We start from the raw sequence: 9,755 nt of genomic DNA, 5'->3' as shown, positions 1-9,755 counted from the left end.
TTTACTTTGCTAAAATTGAGTTTTTACGGTGACGGAATAGATTCTGAAGGTGAGAACAGTTGCAGTAGAAACCCTGCTGTGTCTTAGTTACACAAAAGCTGCTCCACAGATCTGAAATGACTAAAACAGAGGATTTTCTGTCCTTTAAATTCAAACAAAAACCATTTGGTTGATTCTGAAGTTAAATTAAAATAACCAGAAATATCAAAGTTTAATAATGTTTAAAAAAACGTGCCCATTAGATAATTTTCACTGAAAGTGTGATTTGTTATTGTTTTGTCAGCTGTAGGGATAGGTTATAAAACTTTGTGCCAAATTGTAACTGTTATAGACATAAACGGTTCTACCGGGACTGTCTAAAAGAATTCATTTTGCTGCTTAACTCAGTCCAGTTCTCATGTACAGTTCAAAAAGAAGGAACTAAAGCATCCTACACATATATAAGGGCTTTCCTTCACCCTTTGACACTGTTTTTGGAACATCTTTGGAAAAAAACACATTTTTTTGTAGTTTTGAAGCACCAGTTTGGCACCGACTTCAGATAAAATCCAAACAGCAACAATCTCCATTCAGCTGGTCAGTTGTCAGAAACAAAGTTGCTTAAAAACATGCGAGACGCATCTGTTTCAAGAGGACTCTATGAGCATTTACAAATGCTATTCAGTGAAGTCAAAAGTTGGTTCTGACTTTTGTTTGACCTTTCTCAGATCTCTCCATCTGTAAAGTTGCAGTCATCTCTGCTGCCTCTTCCGCTGTACGATCAGCCTCCCATCAGCCCTTTCACCAGCCCGGAGACCTCCACCCCCCCTCCTCTGCCGCGCTCCCCCTCAGCTGCACTCAACGGGGAGCACAAGCTTCCACTGCCTGCAGCATCGTACAAAGGGCAGCTGTCCTCTCACAGTAAGACCCACCGGCAGCTTTCATCTGTGGACACCATTCTGGGTTCTTTATGTCCTTATCTTTCATCTCTCGCTTCAGATCAAAGCTCTGGCCGCAGTCCAGTGTCTCCGGGGTTTTCTCAGCCTCTACGGTTCACCCCTGAAGGAGGACCCGGCAAACTACGACCTGTTAGTATGAACACGGTTTGAAGCACATCTGTAAAACTACAGATGATGGGATTGCTTTGATGATGGAAGCAAAGAGATAATGTTGTTTTACAAAGAAAGAGTAGATGAGCAGTGGAGTAAAAAGTATTTGTCACAGATTCTGTGTTTTTTTTCCTCCTAAAAAGCTGAGAAGAAAACATTGAAACCGTAAGACAGAATGTAAAAAAGAATCCAGGTAATCAAATTGCTTGATTTGTTTAAAGAATTTGTTGGAGCAGAAAATAAATATTTATCTCCTACAAGCAAACAAAAATTCTGTCTCCCACAAACCTCTTCTGTCCTCTGCTGGTTACCTGAATTAATGTCACCCGTTTCAACTGGTTATCTGTATAAAAGACAACCGATTACACCCTGAAACTTGGTGGAGAACCAATGATGTGCGAAGAAACAGCCCAGAACCAATCCACAATTTGGTATAAGGTTGAAGAGTTCTATCCCAAGAACACTATAGTCACCATAAAGCATGGAGGTGGAAGCATCATGCTTTTGGGTTGCTTTTCTGCAAAACAGAAGGACGACTAATCTGTATAAAGAAAATCAGTGAGAACTTTGAGGATGAAACAAGTCTGGATCTTTCAGCATGACAATGATCCCAAACACATTACCATGGTAACGTAGGAGTGGCTCCATAAAACATATTTCAACCTTCTGAAGTGTTCTAGCCAGCATCTGGACCTCAGTCCTATAGAGGATCTGTGGAAGAAGTTTTCCCCAAAACATCATAGCTCTTGAGAAGATCTGCAAGAAGAATGAACCAAAATAGCAACAGAAGTGTTTTTAAACCTTTGACTAATCATTATTACATTGCAAAGTATTTAGATGAACTTCTGTTATATTCTGCTCCATTATAGAAATAAATTATTTCTAGCAAAATCAAATAAAATGATTTCCTGAAGCTTTTTTTTTTTTTTACATTTTGTCTCTAAGTTGAAGTGTTTCAGTGATGAACATTACAGATCAAACTCTGCCTAAAGTAAGACGATCTGTAGAGTCAATGGTGCAAAAATATTAGTTTTTATTAAACTGATATCCTTTTTAAAATTACTGTAGGAATTATTTGCTTAATTTGAACAAAACAGAGAAAATTGCCTCAATTGGAGTTTTCTTGATGTGTTTTGACCATAAATGTCAGAATCTGTATGTTCACCTAGTTTATTCATCAAATCCTGAACTAAGAGTCCAACATTCTTAAATGTGAGTCACTTATTTTCAAACATAATCATTAAGCTAAAAGGTTGATTTTATTTGTTAATTCTAATAAAGAAAAAGAAGAAATAAATGTACAAATGGTAAAAACATGAAATCTTCTTTTCTTTGTTTGCCACAGGTACGAGCTGCTCCTCCCCCACCCAAGCAACTCTCCCGCCGGCACCAGGAGAAGAGTGACAAAACAGAGGAGGTGGAGATCACGCTCGTGTGACGAGGAGAGACCAGCGCCCTGAAAGAACTAAAGACCACCCCGGACCTAAAACGCAGAAGCAGACGTAGAAATGTAAAGTGAGCGGATTGGAAGCTCCTCCAGACACTCAATCTCCAGATAAAAACACGAGCAGAGCGATGAGATGAAAGAATCTCTGCTTTCTAAGGAAAAGGAGCACCTCCCTGCTCCACCTTTTCTGTTCTTCCACTCCAGAGCTGACAGACAGGAAGTAGACCTGTAGCAACAGGAAGAGGGACGTTTGTGTCGTTACACTCAGTAGACGGAAAGTAAAGCAGTACATTTAATATTTAATACACAGAGAAAAGCTCAAAAGCGTCAAACAATGTTTCAAAGTGTGGTCAAAGATTCTCCGCAAAAACGAACAAAAATCTGTTTTCCCTCGTTTGGAGGAAATCAGGTTGGTGTTCGGTTCTCTGAGATGTTTGGCGACACTCAAAAGTGTTCAATCCTGACAGTTGTGGTATAAAGGTAGTAAATGAACAGAGAAAGCCTTCACCATATATAGTCATTATCATCATCAAATGTATGTATTGTGTATTATTAGTACAGTACATTACTGTTGTCATAGGAATGTTAATCCTCAGCTCAAAGTTTGAAGTTTGTGTGTAAATACAGGAAGGACGGAGCGACGGAAGGAGATCGGAAGAGTTTTAAAAAAGAAAACTTAAAGGGCAGAATGGAGGCGGGATCCTCCGATCTGCTCTGATCTTCATCTGGTCTCATCAGGTTTCTTCAGGTCCGTCCCCGCCCAGTCATGAACCACACAGACGTACGCTAGCAGTAAACTCTCCTCTGTGTCGCTGAATGAAAAATGGTTTACTTTCATTTGAAGTGATGTTCAGGAGAACAGCTCCACTAAACCCCGGTGAACTCGTAGCTGTGTGACCGTTCTGTGCATCACGTTGGTGGGTGCTTCCTGTCATCCCCCATTTTCCATCCATTTACTCTGTTTTGAGCATCGACTGTATCTGAGAACTGGAGTGAGTGTAACCCCCCCCAAACAAAATGGCTTACTTTCAATTCCAACCAAATGAAGGCAATTCAGTCACCATTGTATCACGACACGGACGCCGCCATGTTGGAACCAGACTTCCTCAGTAAGCAGCGATTGGTCCGAGTTGGTCTGAGTCAATGTTGCTATGGCAACCACTCTCACCAATTAAAAATGAGCTTGTTGGAAGTCCATTCCCCTAATGCTACATTCCTACACGGCACGGTTAGCCTACTGTGTTCACACTGGACTGCCGCTACTCAATACTAGCGCATGTCCACCACCGACATTTGGAAAAGGGTCGGTGTGAAATGGTACAAATCTTGCTCCAGCTCTATTTTGACTTATGAAAGACTTGGTGTCATAATTTCTGCCAGGCACAAACCACAATTATTCATTTCTCCGTCATCAATTTATAAGTGGTTCTCACTATGTGAATTAAAAGAAGATGTCATCCTTACATCATTATTAGGGGTGTAACAAATGGATTCATATTGATTCATAATTTCTGGTTGCTGATATGATTCATAATGGATATTGGTTCAGTTTGAACAATCTGATTCACTGACCTAAAATGATCCAGATCATCTTTAGCCTCAAACCATATGGTATTTTCTAATATCAACTATAAATGTATCTTATTTTGAAAGAATTTTATAATTGTATAGGTTGATTCAATTTGATTAACTTGTCTCTGACAGACTGATCTGGTCAGATCATAGGAATATAAATAGACCTATTGATTAATTGTTTACAAATCCAAGTTCCTGATTGGTCACCCTGGTTTAACTTTCAACATGCGTTCAAGAGTATAGAGTCCGAAAACGCTTGTAGAAACTTGCGTAGCTATCTGTTAACATGGGATTTTAGAACACAGAAGCCTGAAACGTGCATATGCGTGGATTTACGTAGACTTGTCTTTGGAAGTGGCCTCATAAATGCGTGTTGCCAAAGGCAGTGTCATGAATGTTGGACATGGGGGCCAACAAGCTCCACCCACTTCTATTGAGGCATCTGATTGGTCAGTTTATAACTTCAATAACAGAAAAAATATGAAAAAAGAGGTGCTTCCTGCTTGGAACACCAGGGGGGAGGGGTCTACTCAATCCAGTTCTCATATGCAGTCCGTGGTTTTGACAGTAAAGGCTGCAGGTGAGGATGGAACCAGCGAGTGACGTTCAAATGCAGCAACGTACAAACCTGTGACTTTTCTTCAAGTCAAACTGAATCTCTCCTTCGTGTACACGTTTAAGCCTTTAGGTCCTTACCTATGCGACAAAAGTAGCACTTTTATTTATTTATTTGTATCCTCCCCTGAAGGTCGTCGTAACCTCATGTGGTATCTGCATGAATAGAGAAAACTGACAAATCCCTGTAGCTACAAATACAGAAATGTTTTTGTTTTCATTCCATTCTGACTTTATTAACGCGCAGATTCAGAGGCATTGATATTTAATAGCCTCCAAAGACATGGAAAGAAAATTGTCGATGGTTTGAAGTTTCCTGAATTTTATAAAAAATAAAAACAACAGAATTTTGAATTAAAATGTGATGTTTAATTTATTTTTATCATGTATTCTGGATTTTTCCCAGTTTCTTTTCACACCAGCTCTACTTTAAAGCTCCGAGTTCGCTCTGAATAAATCACTTTTTGCTAAAAACAGATTTGTTTTTCTGTTTTTATGATGGCGTAATAGGAAGTTGTAGAAAGCAACACAGAAAGTTAACGCTGCTTAAAACAATCCTAAACAATAAACTGTGCTTCAGAAATGAAATAAAAGTATATTTAAACTTAAAATGAAAAAAATCCCCAAAGATTAAAGAACCCTATGAGTAACACTATAAATGATATTGTTTTTTTTTAACAGTATTTACTGAATACTAACCTTTACGAAGTTTGATGGAACCTCTCATCCTTCTGAAACAAAACCCGACAACTTTAGCCTCTTATTTTGAAATGACGTTTTCTAGCTTCCTGTGACCCTCATGAGAAAAGGAGTGAAGTGTGTGGAGCGTTTTCATTCCTGTGCAAATTCACTCACATCTCCTGCTTCCAGGTTCCCCTCCTCCACTGACCTCCTCGATCTGCTGACGTGTTCGATGATTTGGTTTCTATGTTTTCTATACGTGTATTTTTTATGATTCAGAGCGGGAACATTCGGCCTTCTTCTCTCCTCACGGACTGTTGACTCAAATGAGAACAGGCGTTCCTGAGCATCATATCGGCTGTACAATAACTGAAGTTTGTATTTATTGTGTAAAAATGTTAATAAAAAAATATGATGAAGGTGGTGTTCTCGTCCTCTCCTGGATCCAAAGTGGGTGTAGGTTTTCCTTCAGAGCCTCTGTTGGGCGTGATCAAGTCCATAAACATCCTCCGGCTGCAGCTTCCTGTCTGGAGCAGAACCAGAAACGGCTCCGCAGAGGAGAAGCTGCTCCTGCTGAAGGCCTCCTCTGGTTTTTTGGGGGCATTTTTTTGGTCAGGCATGGACACCAAAGGACACTTCCGCTCTTCCTGTGTGAAAATCTATCTATGTTCCAACCCAGAAGGTATGGTAGCTCCATAACTCCAGGAGTAAGTCTCCTTTAGGTTCAACTGTGTTTGCTGATCTTTGAGTCCTAAACTGTGTTTGTCAGACAGCAGGATGGAGCGTCAGGCGCTCAGAGAGGACGTGTTCCCCAGGTTGAGAAGATACTGCAGATCCTCGCTGGGCCTGGATGTGAGAGTGAGTTCTCTTCACCTGCTGAGACCTAATCTCCTGAAAGTGAGGCGTTTTTCAGTCTGGATCAGAAGCAGAGTTGATTCCACTTTTTCAATTTTCTTTCCTGATAACCTAAACGTGCATTTTACCACCCAACAATAAAACTTTAATCTATACATGACTAGAATTCACTGTATATTCAGGAAGTTTAGAAATATAAGCATTTTTTGATCTGATGAATATACTGCAGCACTCTGTGCATCCATCCTTGATTATTTCACACTTCCTGTTTGAAGCCGCTCTCGATACGGTGCGATCACCTCTGCTCAACTTCTGCTAACTAGATTCGACAGTGAAGAGGAGGAGCAGCTGGAGCTCCACCGTCTGTTTGTTTGTGCTCGTGTGTTCCTCACGTCAACACAGTCGGCCTCACACAGAGCAGTATATCATCACCGCGACACCGTGATTAACGGCCAGAAGAACCTGATGTGTCATCCGTCCACCTCCCTGCTGTCTGTTATTGGCTTTCCAGTCACAGGTGTGTGTTTTGCAGGTGATAGATCCATTTGAGTCCAGTGATCCTCGTCGCTGGCCGGATGAAAACACCAGACGGCGGTTGATTACAGAGTGCAGAGAGAGCTCAGCCGGGCCCTTTTTGCTGGTAAATAAACCCCCCCACCACAGATCAGAGGCCTGCGGGAGTCAATGAACATCACACACTGAAGGCAGCAGTCAGTCCTTCTGCACTGTGAGGCTTCAAACAAAGATCACCACCTAGAATAATTGGTGAATCATAAAAGCATATGCTGATGTTCTTCTGGGGATTTCAGTTTTAGTTTTCAGGCCATCGATGCACAGATTTCAACTCCAAAACAATCATCTTCCACTGTTGTGTGTTTTAGCTGCACAAAGTCACCTTATGATTCCAGCAAGGAGAAATCCTTGGTTTAAACTCTAAAACATTTAAACTATTTATTTAGCATCATGGCATAAAACAAACGAAAAATACTAGAGAATAAAACTATAGTTTTTGCAAAATGTACAGCAGTTAAACGTTCAATGTTGACACAAAGTTGCAAGTTCTCCCACTTAGAAATGATGGAGGGGTCTGACATTTTCATCTTAGGTGGATGTCCACTGTGAGAGAAATAATCTTAAAAAAAAAATCTACAAAACCTAGAAACTCTAGAGGGATGATGTTATTGGGATTGTACTCATTTTTCTTCATCTAAACATGAAAAGTAGAATTAAGATCTGAAAGTTCTATTCTGGTCTCATCTGACCACATGGCGTTCTCCCATGAATCCTCTGGATCATCCAAATCTAAGACAGAGCTGGACATGTGCTGGTTTAAGCGGAGGAACCTTCTATGCCATGCATGATTTCAAATCATGACATTGTAGTGTGGGACCAACAGTAACCTTGGAAACGGTGCTCCCAGCTCCTCCTGTATAGTTCTGGGCTGAGTTCTTACTTTCACTGATTCTATGGGGTGGACAGGTGTCTTTATTCAACTAACGACCTCAAACAGGTGCTTCTAATTTAGGATAATTAGTGGAGTGAAGGTGGACTATTTAAAGGTGGACTAACAGGTCTTTGAGGGTCAGACAGGTGACACATATTTATTTGCAGCTGGAGCATACTACTTAAATTACATTTCCAGATTAATTTTTTTTTTTAGATTATGTCTCTCACAGTGGACATACACCTCAGATGACATTAAAAGATACTTTTACTTTCCTTTACACTTGTAAAATACTTCATTATCCCCTGAAATTGCATCCTCTGATACACATTCTACACAAACAAATGAAAAAGAACAGATGTTCGTTTGTTCTGATGCTCCTTTTGTGTCCACACGGTGGCGCTCCAGGCTCTGGTGGGACATCAGTATGGCGCCGGCTGTCTGCCCACCCAGGTGGAGGTGTCAGAGTTCCAGCTGCTGCTGCAGGTGAGCCAGCAGGTGGGAATCAGCACCCTGGAACTGGAGAAGGCCTACCAGAGGGACGAGAACATCATCCCTGCTTCTTTCTCTCTGAGATCTTCCTCCAGTCCTCTGGTAAACATAACAAACTGATCTCTATTCAAAAGTTAACAACTTTTGTTCTTCTAAAGCTCACATTTGTGAGGAAGAAGTGTGTGGTGCAGTTTTCTAAAAAGCCTCTCTGCTCTGCAGTCAGATGGTAATGAGGAAACAGAAAGGAAGAATGAAGAAGAGCTGAAGAAGGTGTTTCAGACAGCAGTGACTCTGAGTTTCTGCAGAGGTCTTTTGGCCCCACAGAGAGCCCGTAGTTTGTACGGTTCAGGTAAATTGTGGGTCTTGTGTCCACTGATGTAGACTTTTTTGTCTTCTGCAGACTGAATTCTCATTGTTTGTATGCCTCCAGTCCTCGATAAAGATCTGCGATTTGCTTTGGCGAACCCGACGGTTGAGGACATCACCAACCGCAGTGTGGTTTACGTCCACAAGGTCCTCAATGCCAGGAAAGACACGTCCAACCAGCTGCTGTCAGGCTCGGAGGTAAAAGGCCTCACTTTTAAAGAAATCTGGGAACATTTGTACAAGGACAAATATCAAATAAAACCAAAACATTTAAACTTTTAAATATATTTCTATTTATTTTTATTTGATTTAGTCCAAAATGTTTTTCCTTTGGCACCTTCAGGCAGAGATCTCTGATCCCACCGTGGCAGCACCCACCCATGACCAATTCCTATCAGAGATGTGTGACGGCTACCTGCCTGCTCTTGTCACCTCCTGCCACCTTCTAGTTTATACCTTCACCACTGAGTGTGACCGTCGCCATGGTTACACCACAGCGAGAAGGCGAGCCTACACAGACTCCCTGAGTCAGCAGGTTTATGCTGACCTCGTCTCGTTTATCGGCAGCTCAAGCTCGTTGGGTTCTGGAGGGGTCTTCCAAAATGTGGGCTCTTTAACGGGAGAGTGGGCTGACCAGGAGCATCTGTGCGGCATCCTGTCGGGGTTTTATGACATCATTCAAGCACAGGAGGAAAAGGTCAGGGGTGATGTACGGTTTTCTGATTACGTCTTCGAGTTGTTCTGTTGGACCTTCAGTCTGGACTTGAATCTCCATGGTTTTAGGTCAGAGCTTATGTGCAGCAGAAGGATCAACAGTGCCCACTAGTGGTGGTAGGAGGACCGTGCACGGGGAAGACGGTGCTTCTGGCTCACTGCACTCATCAGGTATGAGTGCAGATGAAAGTCCTCAACATCTGTCAGCAGTTATAATGGATTTAACAGACAAAAAAATGATTTAAAAAAAACATGGAAAACTATCAGAAATGACCAGAGAATCTTTGGTGCAGGATGCTCCATGTTGATCAAAAATCAGACAGTAAATGAAGGGATAGTGCTTCACAAAAAACAGAAATTACACAAAAATAAAATATTAAAATATCATCTTCAGTTATATTTGCAAGAGGGTTTAAATACTTATGTCCTTCGCTGTGCTTGATTTAAAATACTGTATACTTGAGTCGGTGATCCAAAC

At 41.2% G+C, this 9,755-nt stretch overlaps 2 protein-coding genes across 5 annotated transcripts in view; both read left to right on the top strand.

Annotated features, from left to right (window-relative positions):
* LOC112149231 (F-BAR and double SH3 domains protein 2) overlaps positions 1-5,085 on the top strand; it is a 51,590-nt gene extending 46,505 nt beyond the window's left edge. For all 4 annotated transcript variants that reach the window (XM_024276815.2, XM_024276814.2, XM_024276812.2 and 1 more), the window contains 3 exons: positions 708-900; positions 979-1,067; positions 2,434-5,085. In XM_024276815.2, the coding sequence (XP_024132583.1) occupies positions 708-900; positions 979-1,067; positions 2,434-2,526 (375 nt within the window). In that variant the 3' untranslated portion in view covers positions 2,527-5,085. The remainder of the gene's footprint in view (positions 1-707; positions 901-978; positions 1,068-2,433) is intronic.
* Positions 5,086-5,985: 900 nt separating this feature from the next.
* The window catches only part of LOC112149335 (NACHT and WD repeat domain-containing protein 2), a 10,325-nt gene continuing 6,555 nt past the window's right edge, over positions 5,986-9,755 (top strand). The window contains exons 1-8 of the mRNA XM_036214936.1: positions 5,986-6,088; positions 6,176-6,264; positions 6,794-6,901; positions 8,114-8,299; positions 8,417-8,546; positions 8,628-8,761; positions 8,907-9,260; positions 9,347-9,448. Coding sequence (XP_036070829.1) covers positions 6,025-6,088; positions 6,176-6,264; positions 6,794-6,901; positions 8,114-8,299; positions 8,417-8,546; positions 8,628-8,761; positions 8,907-9,260; positions 9,347-9,448 — 1,167 coding nt within the window. The 5' untranslated portion in view covers positions 5,986-6,024. The remainder of the gene's footprint in view (positions 6,089-6,175; positions 6,265-6,793; positions 6,902-8,113; positions 8,300-8,416; positions 8,547-8,627; positions 8,762-8,906; positions 9,261-9,346; positions 9,449-9,755) is intronic.

The sequence above is a fragment of the Oryzias melastigma genome, linkage group LG13 (genome assembly GCF_002922805.2).
Source record: "Oryzias melastigma strain HK-1 linkage group LG13, ASM292280v2, whole genome shotgun sequence".
Lineage (NCBI taxonomy): Eukaryota > Metazoa > Chordata > Actinopteri > Beloniformes > Adrianichthyidae > Oryzias > Oryzias melastigma.
Note: the sequence above shows the minus strand (reverse complement) of the source record. Positions and strands in the feature narration are given on the sequence as shown.